The sequence below is a fragment of the Neovison vison genome, chromosome 6 (genome assembly GCF_020171115.1).
Source record: "Neovison vison isolate M4711 chromosome 6, ASM_NN_V1, whole genome shotgun sequence".
Lineage (NCBI taxonomy): Eukaryota > Metazoa > Chordata > Mammalia > Carnivora > Mustelidae > Neogale > Neogale vison.
The window spans coordinates 96,685,982-96,703,592 of NC_058096.1; the positions used below are offsets into that span (position 1 = coordinate 96,685,982).

Here is a 17,611-nt window from a genome sequence, read left to right on the forward strand (position 1 = left end):
AAGATCATAGAGGGTGTCAAATGTATTATGGAGAAAATAGGTATGGTGAAATCTGTGGAGGGTGAGCTCAGTTTGTTCTCAAATGATAAAGGAAGGCTCTATAATTAACACTTTCCTCATGATCATCAATTTTTCCCCTGTGTTTTTATTTTTTAATCTTCACACAAATATCTTGTTTTTTAGATTCAAGAAATAATCAAAACCTCTTGACCCCATGACTCTCTCTACTTATTATTCCGTTTTTCTTTTGTCTTTTACATGAGTATGAGTACTCTTCAAAGAATTGCCTTAATCTGTTGTGTCATTTCCTTGCTTTTCATTGTCTTTTTCAACCCATTCCAATTGAACTTAAGCCCTTACTATATGAAATTGCTCTTGGTGAGGAGACTAACAGGTTTTTTTGTTTTTTTGTTTTTTAAAGATTTTATTTATTTATTTGAGAAAAAGCATGAGCCAGGGGAGAGGCAGAGGGACAAGCATATGCCCTGCTGAGCCTAGAGGCTGACGTCGGGCTTAATCCCAGGACCCTGAGATCATGATCTGAGCTGACATCAGACACTTAACCAGCTTAGCCACGCAGGTGCCCCAAGACGGACAGTTTTTATGTAACATTCAGCAACATTTAACACATGAATAGCGATTTCTTCCTGGATATAGTTTTTTTTCTCTTAACTTTTGTACCTCATTTCTCATTCTTTGCCTAACTTCTCTAGTTCTGTTGAATGTTGTTCCTGAGTCATTTCTTCTCTATTGTATTCTCCCTAAGTGGTCTCATTGAATTCTGTGGCTTTAGAAACATTCATATGCTGTTGACTCTCCAATATGTCTTCTTTCCTGTCCAACTGCTTACTTAATACTTACTTGCCCTTGTCTAGTACATATCTTAAACCTACCATAATCAAATTAAAACTCTGGATTTTGATACTCTCTACCACTCTCAACTCTTCCTTTGCCACTCTTCCTTTATCAGCCTTTTCTATAAAATGGATCTCTCTTTGATGATTATGTTGGTCTCCTAAATGGTTTCTCTATATTCATTTTGCCTTTTTAAAAAAATTTATTTATTGAAGAAATGTCTATACCCAGCATGGGGTTTGAACTCATGACCCTGAGATTAAGAGTCGCATGCTGTTCTGAGTCAGCATGTGCCCACATTTTTGCCATTCTATATGCAGCACTTAGGTCCTAAAATACATATAAATTAGATCATGCCAGTCCTGTGCTTGAAGTCATTCCCAAGACTTTATTATCATAGCTTTCAAGTTCCTATATGATCCTTCCCACATATGTCCAACCTCATACGATAATATCATGCTCTCCAATAATACTCTAAGCTTCAGTCACACTATCTCTGTTATTTTTGGATATTTCCATTACATTCAAAGGAACTTTATACTTGCCCTCTTTGCCTTAAAGAAATCTTTTTGTGTTTTCTGCGAAGTTAACTCCCTGTTCCAACACTTCTCACTAACCCATTACCTGATTGTTTTTAGCAATAGTTGTTACTGTTAGAAATTATATTTTTTATTTGTTTCACCAGAATGTAAGCTTTAAGAGAACAAAAACCTTGTCTACTACGTTGCTTTGTTTTCAATGCCTAGTATAGAGTAGGTACTCAGTAAGTGTTCATGGAAGGAGTTGAGTGTCAACTTGTAGAAGGCCCAGGAAACTGAGGGGGAGTTGAGCAATGAGGGGAGTGAGAATACAAATAATACTATACAAACTTGCATTTTAAGGGATAATGAATAGGTCAGTTTGCCTTCGAGTATGGAGGAGTAATAATTAAATTGGAAAAGTTAATTCGGGCCTAATATTAGAGTACTTTGAAATCAGACTGGTATGTCTGAACTTCGTATTGTCATTAATAATGAACTTTAGAAACATTGAGCAGTAGAGTAATTGGTTGAGTAGGTAATTTGTAGTGGATTATTTTGAAGAATGATTAAAATGAAGACTGTTCAGAGATGGCTAGACCTGAAGTAATCTACAGTGGCTTGCCCACAGGGTGATAAAACCCTAAACCAGGGTTGCTAATGGTTGGAAAGGAAAGAAGGAAGCACTATGGAGATAGTGATGGAATGGAGTGACAGGAAGGGAATAAGAGATGACAGCGGAGTATTAAAATAGAAGAAATGTTACCTTGACAAAAATACGAAGTCTACATTTTGGAGGAAGATAGTGTAGTTTTAGAGACTGTCCAGGTTAAATTGAGGTACAAATGTCCGGCGGGTATTTGGAAGAATTGAATTTGGTGCTTGGGTGGAAAGATTATGATTAGACACTTAGGTCTGAGAACTTGTTGGTTCCATGATTGTGATGGACATACTGGGCATGGGGTGGTAAGAGCTGATCATAAAGGACTGAAGCTTTGAATATGCAGTTTAGGGGATGGAGAAGGAAATGAATCACTAAAGAAAGTAGACATGACAACTATACTAATATATTAGGTGCTCTATATAGAATCCCCAGTTAGTAGATCACTGTGTGAACACAATAATTAAATTGAATCAATGTATGTCAGATTTTTCTTCTTGACATATAATGGCAGAAGCTCTTGGGTCTGGAGAATAGTCTGAAATAATGCATGGCACGTGGGAAAGTTTTTTGGTCTGTTAGCTTTAAAAAAGCATTCAGACTCCATTGTATGCATCATTGTTTTAATATTTAAAATTATCATTGAGTAAAAATGATATACTGGGTCTTTATATTGTTTTTGTCATGTCATTGTGTGTTATACATTTGTTTTTGTATTTAAAAACTTGCCATTAGGAGATTCTGTACATTATGTTAAAGTACTTTAACCATATCTAGAGTAAGAAAGTGTATCTCCAGCTTTTATGAAATTTAATTTTTTTGAAACACATATAAAGTATTCTAATGTGTCCTTGCACTTTGTGTTGCACTGGATGTTTTATATTATGTTGAAAACTAACAGAATTTGCAGTTGATCTTGTTGTGTGTTGTTGAGGAAGGCTTCCTCTATATATGTAAATTTTCTCTTACTATGTCATCATAACCTTTTTATTCTTAAACTTAAATATTTTTATATAGTTGTTCTTCATTTTATTTTATTATTTGAGCTTTTTATTTTGAAATAATTTCAGATTGCAAAAAGCTGCAAAAATAGTACAGAGATTTTAGTACTCTACTTAGAATTCCCAAATGGAAATATTCTGCCATGTTTGCTTTAGCATTCATTCATTCTCTCTCTTTTTCTATATGTACACGTATTTTTTATATCTGTACTGTTTGAAACTAAATTGCAGATATGATGTGCCTTTTCTTCTAAATACTTAAATGTGTGTCTCCCAAAATAGAGGGATATTTCTTGTACCGCTACTGTAGAGGTATTGTAAATTAGGAGGTTGATATTAATAGTATGACTAACTTAATTTTTATCAGTTGTTTAGCTAATACCCTTTATAGGAAAAGAAAAATTCTTTTTTCTGGTCTAGGGCCCAGTCCAGGATCATAGGTTGTTATCTCTCACTAGTCTCTTATAATCTGGAATATTTCCTCAGCTTTCTTTGTTTTTAATGACTTTGACATCTTTGAAGAGTACAGGCCAGTTATTTGTATAATGTCTGTCAATTTGGAGTCATGGATACTTTTGACCATTATTTTTTTCTGGCCTTATCCTATGAGGAAATTTTACTTTAATGAAAAGCTAATGGGTGTATTTCTAAGAGTGGATATACTTCCTTCTTTTTTATTCTTAAATCTGCACAATGTCTGGTACTTATATCTGGTTTTTCATTAAATCTTTTCTTCCTTTTTACCTTTTAGAAACACCAAAGTCTTGTACTAAGTCTTCTAAAAATTCCACTCCGGTTCCTTCGAAGCAGTCAGCCAGATGGCAAGTTGCAAAAGAACTTTATCAGACTGAAAGTAATTATGTAAATATATTGGCCACAATTATTCAGGTAAAAGTTTGGTTGTAAAATGATCCCTGTTCCAATGTTTGTAACTAAAAAAAAATCTAAGAGATAATATTTCTTATAAGAAAATTATATAAGCATAGAATTTGAACGTAGGTAATAAAAATGAAAATATATGACAAAAAACTGTATTGGGGAAATGCCATACTACAATAGTAGCTTTTATTCATACAGAAATAACACCTTTTTCTATAGTGACTAAAAAGAGAAGGATCCTCTGCAGATGATCTAGAGGGGACCAAGTTTTATTTGATACAGAACTTCACAAGTTCCCTGTCATGATACTACATTTATTTATATTTATACATGGATATGGTAGGTAACTTTTCCTGAAAGTGTACATTCTAGGAGTCATTGCTTTATTTACTGTGGCAAATATATGAAAAGCAATAACAATGAAGCATAACAATATGGATGTAATTATTTTGGTAATCCTTTCATGTATCAAGTTTCTTAGAGTATGCAGTGGTTGGTCATAAATGTTAACTCATTGCAAATCATTAAAATGTACTGTGAAGTTATTGCCAAAGAAGAATTCTAATGGATCCTTATAGGATGCGATTGAAGAAGATACTAAGAATAAACTGAAATTCAAGGTTCTGAAAGACACTATTAGGATATTATTTTGGCATCTGCAGAGAGAATAGATTGTTTTAGGTTATAAAGGAGATTGTCAGGAAAATAAAGTTGATACCATCAAACTTGTCTTTGAATAGAAAAATAATAGGGAATTTCTGATTGGGGTTAATTTTTAATGGACCTCTATTTGAATTCTTAATATAACTCATTAGTGTTCAGTATAATAGCCTTTAGTTGCTTACGCTGTTGATAAAATGCATGGATAAGAAATGGAAAGACTTCTTTCTTGGTATTCATGGAGAGGTTATTCTTCACAGTTAATTTGTTTAGCCATAGTCATGGGTTTATGAGGCCCTCTGCTGTATTGAACTTTACTTGGTTTAAGTCAGCTTTGCTCTTCTCCCTCAAGGGAAATCATTCTAGATGAGTTAAGTTTTTATAGTCAGCCAAAATGTAGTCAAGTAGCAGAAAATCCCCTTGGCATATACTGTTCATGTACTTTGGTAGCATTTATTACCCAGAACTGTAAATCCTTTCAGGCCATGGTAAATGCACTGGGTTTCAGAATTTAATTTGCATATCAATTAAATTCACTAAAATGCCTTTTAAAAAAAAGCCCTTGCAATTATTAGACTGTAGATGGTCTCATACCACTATGCTTACTATAAACTCACTGTTTATAGTTATATAATGTTTATATAGTTATATACTGTTTATAATGTATTTTCCTTTTATCTTTAGCTTTTTTGTTTTTTTTACTTCATCTCCTCCTTCCCTTTGTGCTATTGACTTTCATTTAACTTGACATATATTAAGATCCCAATAATACATTATTATTTTTAGTTTGAATAGTCAATTGAGTTTTTAAAATTTTACTTTTTAAATTATACAGTTGAAATGACTTTCTTTGTACAGTTCTATGAATTTTAACACATGAAAAAATTTGTATAGCCTCTACCACAATCAGAATACAGAACATTTGGGATGCCTGGGTGGCTCAGTTGGTTAAGCCACTGCCTTTGGCTCAGGTCACGATCCCAGGGTCCTGGGATCGAATCCCATATCCGGCTCCTTGCTCAGTGAGGAGCCTGCTTCTCTCTCTGCCTCTGCCTGCCACTCTGCCTGCTTGTGCGCGCTCTCTCTCTGACAAATAAATAAATAAATAAAATCTTAAAAAAAAAAAAAAAAAAAAGAATACAGAACATTTCTATCTCCCCCAAACTCCCAGTACTTCCTTTTCTTTTCTAAGTCACACCCTTTTCTCATTGTAACTCCTGGTGACCACTGATTTTTCTTTATCACTATAATTTTGTCTTTCTAAAAAAAGTTTTATATTTTTTGAGAATGTCCTGTGAATGGGATTACAGTTAATATAACTATTGGACCAGCATTTTTTAGCCTTTGAGGTTCTTCTAACTTGTCTGTGTGAATAGTTTGATCCTTTTTATTGTTGAAGAGTATACCACTGTATGGATGTACCACATTTTTATTTGGTGATTCCTTAAAGGACGTTTGGGTTATTTTTGGTTTGGATGATTATAAAAAGAGCTGTTATCAACATTTATGTATAGGTTTTATGTGAACATAAATTTTCATTGCTCTTGAGTAAACACCTGGACGTGGAATTGTTTGATCATATGGTAAGTAATGTTTAACATTATAGGAAGCTGTCATACCCTTTCCCAGAGGGGTTATGATTTTGCATTTTTACCATCTGTGTGTGGGAGTTCCAGTTGTTCATATCCCAGCCAGTTTCAATATTATCAGTACTTTTTGTTTTAGCCACATAGATAAGTATGTAATGGTATCTTATTATGCCCTTAATTTTCATTTCTGTAATGATTGATGATGTTGAACATCTCTTTTCTATACCTTTTTTTGATAAAATAACTGCTTAAGATTTTCCCCATTTTTAATTGAGTTGTTTCTTTCCTGAGTTTTGAGAATTCTTTATATATTTTGAATACTAGTCCTTTGTCAGATATGTGATTTGCAGATATTTTTTCCTAGTCTCTAGGATGTCTTTTTTTTTTTTTTTTTTAAGACTTTGTTTATTTGTTTGACAGGGAGACAGAGAATACAAACAGGGGGAGTGGGGGAGGGAGAAGCAGGCTTCCTGCTGAGCAGAGAACCTGACTTGGGGCTCCATCCCAGGGCCCTGGGATCATGACCTGAGCTGAAGCCAGATGCTCAACAACTGAGCCACCCAGGCACCCCCTTATCATGTCTTTTTATTCTGGGTTGAAAACTTTTAAATTTTGGTGAAGTCTAATTATTAATTTTTTTTCTTTTATAGTTCGTGCATTTGATTTTTTATCTAAAAGTTCTTACCTAAGCCTAAATTATAATATTTTCCCTTATGTTTTCTTCTAAATGTTTCATAGTTTTAGGTTTTTTGCTTAGGACTATGATCCATTTTTTTTTTTTTTAAAGATTTTATTTATTTGACAGACAGAGATCACAAGTAGACAGAGAAAGAGGGGGAAGAAGGCTCCCTGCTGACAGAGAGCCTGATGCGGGGCTCGATCCCAGGACCCGGGGATCATGACCTGAGCTGAAGGCAGAGACTTTAACCCACTGAGCCACCCAGGTGCCTCCTATGATCCGTTTTTAGTTTATTTTTTTGCCTAGGGCAAATGGGGTTTTAGTACCATTTGTTGAATGCCAAGCCTTCCACCATTGAATCTGTCAAATTTTACTTGGTCATCTGTGTGTGTGTTGGTTTGTGGACATTTTTCTATTTTATATTAATCTTGTATATTTTTCCATTCACCAATATCACAGTCATGAATACTGAAACTTTATACAAAGATGTTCCTTTGCCTTTATATATAAATTTTTAGAATTAGGTTTTCTTTATCTACAAAAAGTCCTGGAATTTTGATTGACATCGGGTTAGATCAATAAATCAAATTGGGGAAGAATAGACATTTCTTGCTGTGTTGAATCTTTTGGTCCACGTCCTTATTTATTTAGGTCTTTGATTTCTTTGATCAACTTTCTGTAATTTTCAGCATGATGTATGTATTTTATTATATTTATACTAATTTTAGTTCTTTATTGTAAGTGAACAGATTTTTGAATTTTGGTTTTCATTTGTACATTACTAGTTTATAGGAATGTGATCTGTGTGTGTGTTGAGAGAGAGGGAGTGAGAACATGCATATCTGAATGCTGAGCTGTGACCTTGCTAAGCTCACTTATTAGTTACAGGTTTTTTCTTTTTCTTTTTTTTTTTTAAGATTGATACAAGCACCAATATAGACATTAACAGGTCTTCTCATTTGAAATCCAGTCTTTTTTCTATTTATAAACCAGGTTTCTACACTACTATGTCAAGACATTTAGTACTTATATTAAGTGCATGTCTGGAAAAAACTGATTGCTTATTGTCTTCCTTAGTAACTTGAATAGAAAGTACAAATTACTCTTGTTTTCTAACAATTTAAGTGATTTGTAGAACTGTGTGATAAACTTTTATTAGATTCTAACAACATTTTATTAAAGGAATGTGTATACACATAGAAATATATAAATAAATAGGATAAAATAGAAAATGTTATAAGAAAAAAGTTCTCAAATTTAAGAAGTATTTTTTTAATTGGTTCTTTCTTTTCCATTAACATCTCTTCCCTTTTTAAATTTTTTTTTAAAGATTTTATCTGTTTATTTGAGAGAGAGCACAAGCCAGGGGTGGGGAGTGGTGAGTAGAAGGGAGGAGAGGCAGAGGGAGAAGCAAACTCCCTGCTGAGAAGGGAGCCTGAGTAGAGCTCCATCCCAGGACCCTGGGATCATATCTGAACCAAAGGGAGACATTTAACCAACTGAGCCACCCAGGCACCTCTTAATATCTCCTCTCTTATCACTATTTATATGATTACTTTTTCTTTTCCTTTTCCCGCAATCTAAATTAGTCTTTTTTTTTTTTTTTTTTAAATCTAGTTATTTCAAGTACCTTTGGAAGAGGAAGGACAACGTGGTGGGCCTATCCTTGCACCAGAAGAGATTAAGACTATTTTTGGTAGTATCCCTGATATCTTTGACGTGCACATGAAGATAAAGGTAAATTTTATATGTTAGGTTGGTAAGTAATTCTTTTTGGATTGTGTTTATATAATTTCTCGGGTACTGTTGATTGGCCAAATGAGGTTTATACCTAAAACTTCTTATTCTCTTATTTATTCCTTTGAATCATTTATGTCCCTTTGCTCCAGTACCTTATTAATATTTGTTGTTTGCCTGCTTTTTGATTCTTTTTTTAATTCTAAAAATAAGGGATTAAACCTTCTCAAGTCTTTTCTATAGAGACATGTGGTTGCTAGTGCTTATTTTCTTATTTTTCTACTGTTCCTCTTAGTTTGTATGTTTTGTTTTGCTTTGGAATGTTTGAAAAACTGTGAAGCTGGAAAAGACTTAGAGACCATTTTGTTTGTTTCTCTATATCTGGTCAAATAAATACAAAAACCACATAAGACAATGCTGTCTATCTCTTTAATGATTTTTTTTCCTGTGATGAAGTGTTCGTGATTTATAGCTATCAGTCTCTCATAGTTAAGTAATGTGGGAGCCGGTTTAGCTGAACTCTTAAAAGTAGTTAAACTTTTTTCCTCTTATTTTTCCTAAAAGGTGCTAGAGCAAAATTGATCCGTTTTCTCCTCAGGACACCCTATATTAATGTTTAGTCCATATTCCAATAAAAAGATCAATCTGAATTATAGAATCCCCCTTTGGGCTCCTTGCTGGGCAGGAAGCCTGCTTCTCCCTCTACCTGCTACTCCCCCTGCTTCTGTTCCTTCTCTCTCTGACAAACAAATAAAAAGTCTTAAAAAAAGGAAAGAAAAGAAAATACCCATAATCTCATCACCCAAATTTAAAAAGTTTTTTTGTATTTTCTTATTTTTTTATGCATAGCAGTTTTTTCCCTTCTTTTAAATGTAGCTAGCCACCAAGTACTGCCACAGCTATTTGAGTAGTACCAAGAAGTTGGTATTATTGTTTACGTTTTATAGATGTAAAACTGCTACACATGGAAATTAAATAAAATTTCCAAAGTCAAGTCATCTAATAAATGCTGCATTCAGGGTTTGAACTCTTATTTATCTGATTTCAAAGACTGTTTTCTTTTCTTAAACCCTAATGCTATCTTGCTTTTTTTTTTGAGATATAATTGGTATAACATTGTGTTAGTTTTAGTATATGACATAATGGTTTGATATGTGTATATACTGTGAAGAAGTGATCACCACAATAAATTTCGTTAGTATCTATCACCACACATAGTTACAAATTCTTTTTTCTTTGTGATGAGAACTTTTAAGATCTACTTTCATAGTAACTTCCAAACATGTAACATAGTATTATTAGCCATAATTATGCTGTATGTTATATCCCCAGGTCAGTCTTACCTTATAACTGGGAATTTTGTATTTTCTGACCACCTTTGCCCATTTTGCCTCCCCCTTGCCCCCCATCCTGGCTCTGGCAACCACTAATATGTTCTCTGTGTCTATGAGTTTGGTTTTATTTATTTCTTTAGTTAGTCTGGGTTTTTTTAGATTCCACATATAATTGAGATCATACAGCGTTTGTCTTTCTCTTACTTAATTCACTTAGTATAATGCCCTTAAAGTTCATCATTGTTGCAGATGGCAAGATTTTCTTTTTTGTGGTTGAGTAATATTAAGTTTTATATACACATACATTTTCTTTACCCATTCATCTGTTGATGGATTGTTTCATGTCTTGGCTATTAATGGTGTATTGCTTCTTGATCATGCTGTAGGTATACTCTTTTAGTATGTAAAGGAATAAACTGTGTAAATGTGTCCTAAATTGGTAAAGTTTTTCATATTATCTTGTTAATACAGAATTCCTGAGAAGCACTGGTGTGTATGTATTTTATGGTATCACATAGAGGTTACAGATGTAGACTGTGGAATAAGGCATATTTGGTCATGAAGTCAGGTAGTGAAATGCGTCAGTTTTCTTATCTGTAGAATGGTGATAGTAAGTGTCTGAATTGGGGGTTGTGGAATTTTTTTTTATTTTTTACATATTTAGAAGACACTAAGCATAGTGCTTGATACTTAACTGAGCATTCAATAAATAACAATAGCAATTCATATTAATAATCTAAATTCAGAAGCTGAGTAAACTAATATTAGACATTTTGTAAAGAATTAAAACTAGTTTTGCTCACCGTGTTTACAACCACTGTGTCTGGCACTTAGATTTCTGTCAGTAAATGTTTGCTGAATGGTGGTCATGCTGTTCTTAAACGTTGCAGATCAGACTGGAAGTCTGTGTTTCCTTATCTAGATATTACATGAACAACTTAACCTCATTCTTAATTTGACTCCAAAATAATATAGTGATGATACTTAGTTTAAGATGAGAATTTTTGAGGTTGTTATCAACATCTCTCTTTTCCTATGTGTGAATATTTCCTTTTCAGAATTTATCAACATTCATCCTTGACATACAAATGCCTGCTTTTGTGTGGAACTATGATGAAACAAAAGAGAAAGGGGAGGGATTGGATAGAATACTTTTTCTTTATATGTTTATCCTTTGTTAATTTAATGTAAGTCTCAAAGTATCCTGGTGCTTGTTTCAGGAACAGGTGTGTATTGGGAAGTCTGCTAATTTGGTTTATTGTGCGGTGAGCTAGGTAAAAGAGAAATCCAGCTTAAATATAAGTAGATAATAACAAAACAAAAAAAAATTTAAAAAAGTAGATAATAACAGTACAGAAGAAATCTTAACAAAGATGAAAAGAAGTAAGCTCAGCTCTTTTAGTCCCATCTGTTTAGAGTCTCCTCTTCTAGCAGGTTGTTGGAGCCTGCTCTATGTCTTGGAACTAGAGAGTTCTTTCTTAATGGCCAGGAGGTAAACCTGGGAGAATCCTATGGAGAATTCCTGATGTGTTTGGCCAAGGAGAATGAGATGTACCCCAGTGTCTGTGCTAAATTGGGTGAAGCATTTTCAGACAGAAACATTGTAAGAAATGGTGGCATTATGAATAATATTCTTAGGGACCTACCTGCCTGTCTTGACTCCCATTTCTAATGGAGAGGAACTGTTGTGTAGATCAAGTGGAATAATGGAATCTGGAGCTAAACTACTTGAGTTTGAACTGGTTCACAACTATGTGATTTGAGTCAAATTGCTTGATCTCTCTAAGCCTTCATTCCTTTATTACATAGTTTGCGAGGTAACCATTCATGAAGACGGAAATGCTGAGTCAACAAACATTAGGAATTCAAGGTTCATCAGAAATAGATTATTTTTCAGAGTGCCTAGAGATTATATTGCTTTCTGATAGCAATGTTCTTAAAAAAGTATATACACTCTTCTTACAGTTTTTTACACTTTATTTTTTTAAGATTTTATTTATTTATTTGAGAGAGAGCATGACCAGCAGGAGGGACAGAGGGAGAGGGGCACGCAGACCCCACTCTGAGCAAGGCATCCAGTGCAGGGCTCAATCCCAGGAGATCATAACTGAAGCTGAAGGCAGACTCTTAACTGACTGAACCACCCAGGGACCCCAGTTTTTTACCCTTTAGAAAAGTACCACTAGATTAGATTGCCAGACCTGTAAGTTTTTTTCTCTTTTGTAACACAGCTTTCTGAGTTTTCTGTGTACTTTATATTAAATACATACGTAAATATAGTTAATAATAGCTTACTTAGCACTACAATCTGTTAAGGATTTTTTTTTTTTAAGATTTTATTTTTAAGTAATCTCTACACCCAATGTGCAGCTTAAACTTCAGCCCTGAGATCAAGATCGTATGTTCTAACAAAAGAGAGAGGAAGTTTGTAAATAAGACTATGCTTCGGTCAATATAATGTAGTAGATTCTGACACTGACTAGCTAGTTTTAAATTCTGGCTCTAGGGTTTGTTCTGTGGCCTTGGGCAAGTTATTTAACCTCTCAGTGTCTCAATTTCCTGTTCTGAAAAATGAGGATGATAATAATTTCTATCTAAAAGGATTAAATTAATACTTATTAAGTACTTAGAACAATCCTGAGGGGTGATTTCTTTTGTTTCTCCCAAATGCAATTTTAAATGGTTAAATCTTAGTTCTTGGTTTTTGGGCTGTTATGGTATTATTGCTTTGAGTTTACTCTTCTGCTATCAGAAGTAGTTTTTTCCCCCTTTATAAAACTTTTCTGAATCTGCTAGTATCATTATTGAGGAACTTTTATTAATGTGGGTTTTATTTATTCATATTAACTGTATTTGAAATTAAAATGGAAAATTTAAAATATTTTTCAGGATGCTTCAAATTTTTTAACTTTATTGAGGTATATTTTATATGTCTTTAAATTCACCTATTTCAAATATACTATTCAATGATTTAATGACTTAACTAAGTGATGCAACTAATCTGATCTGATTTCTGTCTCTATAAATGTGCCTTTTCTGGACATTTCATACAAATACAAATATACAGTATATTGTATTGTATGTCTGACTTCTTTCATGTAGCACATTTTTAAATTTCCTGTATGATGTAGCATGTTAGTAGTTCCTGTGCATGGACAGATAATAGTCTATTACATGGCTCTGCCACATTTCTTTATCCTGTCACCAGTTGACAGAAATTTGGGGTTTTCCCAGTTTTTGGCTTTTTACGAATAATGCCGCTATGAACGTTGTATGTAGATATTTATGTGGGCATGCTTTCATTTCTTTTCAGTAGATACTTGGGAAAAGAATTGTTGGGTCATATTGGTAGTCTTATATTTAAAACTTTTCAGAAACTGCCGAACTTTTACATCATTTTACATTCTCATCAGTAATGTATGAGCTTCAAATGTCCCCACGGTCTTGCCAATACTTTTATCTTTTTTTTTTTTTTTTTTAAAATCTCTCTGCCTGTCTTTTCAAAGAAAAAAAAAATTAATGATGTTATGCATCTTTTCATGTGCTTTTTGTCATTTGTATTATTTGGTGAAATGTGTGTTTAGTTCTGTTGCTCATTTTTTGATTGGGGTTTTCGTAATCTTATTGAGTTGCTAATGTTCTCTATAAATGCTTGTTATGAGTCCTTTATCAGCTGTGTTGTTTTTTTTTTTTTTAAAGATTTTATTTATTTATCAGAGAGAGGGAGAGAGAGTGAGCACAGGCAGAGGCAGAGGGAGAAGCAGGCTCCCTGCCGAGCAAGGAGCCCGATGTGGGACTCGATCCCAGGACTCTGGGATCATGATCCGAGCTGAAGGCAGCCGCCCAACCAACTGAGCCACCCAGGCGTCCCTATCAGCTGTGTTTTGTACATACTTTGGCTCAGTCTATTGTTTATCTTTTCATTTTTTTAATGGTGTCTTTTGAAATACTAAAGTTTTTAATTTTTTTTTTTAAGATTTTATTTATTTATTTGACAGACAGAGATCACAAGTAGGCAGAGAAGCAGGCAGAGAGAGAGGAGGAAGCAGGCTCCCCGCTGAGCAGAGAGCCTGATGTGGGACTTGATCCCAGGACTCTGGGATCATGACCTGAGCCGAAGGCAGAGGCTTTAACCCACTGCGCCCCTAAAGTTTTTAATTTTGATGAAGTCCAGTTTATCCATTTTTTTCTTTTATTTACTTTACTTTTGCTTTCATATCTAAGAAATTTTGCCTAACTTAAGGTTTTAAAGATTATGTTTTCTTCTAGAAGTTGTATTGTTCTAGCTCTATAGTTAGGTCTGCAATCCATTTTGAATTAATTTTTGGGTAAAGTGAGGGTTCATCTTTTTGCATGTGATATCCAATCCAATTTAAAAATTAATACATTTAAAGTAATAATAACTCATTATGTGGGTAGCATAAGTAACGTAATCTTTATGGAGAATAACTAATTTCCAAAGCAGAAATAGTGAGAAGAGTGATGGGCAGACATTTTTTCTGTCTGGTTTAAGAGAAGACAGCTTCTCATATCAACTTCTGAATTCAGTCACTTGTAGTATCCCACATCATCTAGACTCTAGGAAACTTTATTGTATGATTTGAGAGAATTAGAGTGAAAAGTCAAATAGAACTTTAGTATTGTAATGAAAATAGTTTTAATCTCGTGAATCCCACTAAAAGGATGTCCTGAGGTGCCTTTGGTTGACACTTGGAGAACTTTTGGTTATAAGAGTTTATTGATTAATTTCTAATTTAAAGTCACTTTCAGAATTTCCGTTAGGAAATGTGTCATTTCTTGGCATCTCATTTTATCATCTGATTTGTGTTTTATTATCTTTTAATGGTTTTACATGTCTTCTAATTTCTTATAAATATTTCATATTTTAGGATGATGATAGAAAAGTTTTATAGATCAGGAATTAACAAACTACGGTTGATGGACCAAATCCAGTCAGTTTTGGATTTTGGTGTTTTGCTTGTTTTGGTAAAGAAAGTTTTATTGAAACACAGCCACATTCAGTTACTTATGGATTGTCTATGTCTGCTTCCACAGAACAAGGGCAGAGTACTTGTAACAGAAACCATATGGCCTGCAAGGCCTAAAATATTTACCATCTGGCCCTTTAAGTAAAATTTGCTGACCTGTTAGAGATTATAGTTTCAAATGGCTGATGTTAAATAAGATGCTTCAGCAGCAAGATCAAAAGTAGTTTTCTATAATTAATAGCGGCAATCAACTTTGTAGTTAATAGAAAAAGATGTTGAGCTGTCATATCAATTTGGAAAGTTAGGCTTAGTCTTACTGACTTTGCACTATATTTTCTTAATATTTTTCAAGGATATTTTCCTTTTAGTCAAAAAGTTAATTCCTTCTTGAGGAGAAAGAATGTGTTATATTAATTGTTTAGCACATCAAAGTAAGATACTTTGTAAGGTGCTTCTTTCAAATATTTTAAAAATACTGTAAGATGTTTAAGGGACTGTCAAGTGCAAGCTTAAATGTTTCACTTTGTGCTGTTATAGGATGATCTTGAAGACCTTATTGTTAATTGGGATGAGAGCAAAAGCATTGGTGACATCTTTCTTAAATATGTAAGTATTTTATTTTTCTTTTAGGATTTCAGGTTAAAGCATCATATCATTAAGTACTTGCAGAGAATGACAGTTACTTGTTTAAATGTGAGAGCTTTCAACTTTGACGTAGTTGTTTGTGAAATATATTGGAAGTGTTCCTGTCTTCTGAAACATAATTGCTATATATAAGTTAACACTTTCTTGATACCCTAAGATTATTATTAGGGACACTAATTGTCATACTGTGCTATAATCTCTTTATTATATATGACTTTATTTGTCCATCACAGAATTAAAAAAAATTTTTCTATATTTGAGGTTCTTTTTCTTTATAGTTGATACCTTTTTTGCTGTCATTATTTCTCTGCCTAACAACTTCTAATGAACGGCTTTTTCTTTACTAGGTTAGGAGCCACATAATTATCAAATAAAGTAAATTCATTTTGAAAGAGATGCTGTGAATAAGGCTTATAAGTGTCTTTCAGTCTCTTTGAATATAATTTATAAGTTTCAATTCCTTGAGTTCTGGTGCATATACTTTTCTGAAACCTCCTAACTTCCGTCCTTACCATATAGTCTTACATGTTTTTTTTTCTGGTTGCCTGAGAATTCCAAATATGCAGATTATTGTCACATATCTTTTTCTTTTCTTTCCTTTCCTTTTCTTTTTTCTTTCTCTCTTTCTCTCTCTTTTCTTCCTTCCTTTCTTTCTTGTTTCAGAGCTAGAATTTAGTGATTCATCAAATTATATACAACATCCGGTGCTCATTACTTCAAGTATCCTCCTTAATGTGCATCATACAGTTACCCCATTCCCTCCAGAAACCCTCAGTTTGTTTCCTAGAGTTAAGGATCTCTTGTGGTTTGCCTCCCTCTCTGTTTTCATCTCATTTTATTTTTCTTCCCTTCCCCTATGTTAATCTGTTTTGTTTCTTAAATTCCACATGTGAGTGAAATCATTTGGTGTCTTTCCCCGACTGACTTCTTTTACTTAGCATAATACCATACTCTGGTTTTACCCATGTTGTTGCAGATGGCAAGACTTCAATCTTTTTGATGGTTGAGTAATATTTCAAAGAGAGTGTGCGTGCGTGCATGCATACACATTTCTTTATTCGTTCATCTGTCAGTGGACAACTGGGCTCTTTCCATATTTTGGATAATGTGTTGCATATCTTTTTGATACCTGTTAGTCTCCTCAATTAGCCAAGACATTTTCCCTTTTTTTTGTTGTTGAGTTTTGGAGTAATATAATTGATCTTTAAAATGGTAGTTTGAAAATAAAACTGGGGCACTTGGGTGGCTTAGTGGGTTAAGCCTCTGCCTTCGGCTCAAGTCATGATCTCAGGGTCCTGGGATTGAGCCCTGCATCGCGTTCTCTGCTCGACGGGGAGCCTGCCTCGCCCTTTATCTCTGCCTGCCTCTCTGCCTACTTGTGATCTCTCTTTGTCAAATGGATGAACAAAATCTTAAAAAAAAAAAAAATGGTGGTTTGGATTCATCAATAAATAATAACATGTTCTTGGGTACTAATTACTATATTCTGAACTTACAGAAGTTTTTAAACTTTACCATGTTTCTGTCAATGCAATAGGAATAAGTATTCTTTCTGAGTCTTTGCTTTTCAAGTTTTAGGCTATATGTACCAGTTGATGTGTTTTGGTTAGCAGTTAACTCATTAATGAGAAATTTGTAAAATTTCTGTATTTAACTTGAGAAGAACTTACTTTAAATTCTTCTTTTTCATCCAGTATGTCAGATTTTGATTATTTATTATTTGGCTTTAAATTTCATTATCTAAGGGTAACATGTATAACAAATTAATGTTTTTTTCTTCTTCCTAGTCGAAGGATTTGGTAAAAACCTACCCTCCCTTTGTAAACTTCTTTGAAATGAGTAAGGAAACAATTATTAAATGTGAAAAACAGAAACCAAGATTTCATGCTTTTCTGAAGGTAATGTGTGTTTCTTTAAAAAAAAAAAAGTTTGAGAATAATTTCTGAAGTAGTTCATTTAAATAATGCTTTTAGTAAAAATCTATCCATATAAGAACATATTAATGTTTAACCTGTTAACTTCAGCCAGACCTGGGGAAGGGGGCAGTGATAATAGTCTTCAGAAG

The 17,611-nt window shown here is 33.6% G+C and overlaps 1 protein-coding gene across 1 annotated transcript in view; it reads left to right on the plus strand.

Annotated features, from left to right (window-relative positions):
• The window catches only part of ECT2 (epithelial cell transforming 2), a 60,319-nt gene that overhangs the window by 15,313 nt on the left and 27,395 nt on the right, over positions 1-17,611 (plus strand). The window contains 4 exon segments of the mRNA XM_044251807.1: positions 3,787-3,923; positions 8,460-8,579; positions 15,439-15,507; positions 17,334-17,444. Coding sequence (XP_044107742.1) covers positions 3,787-3,923; positions 8,460-8,579; positions 15,439-15,507; positions 17,334-17,444 — 437 coding nt within the window.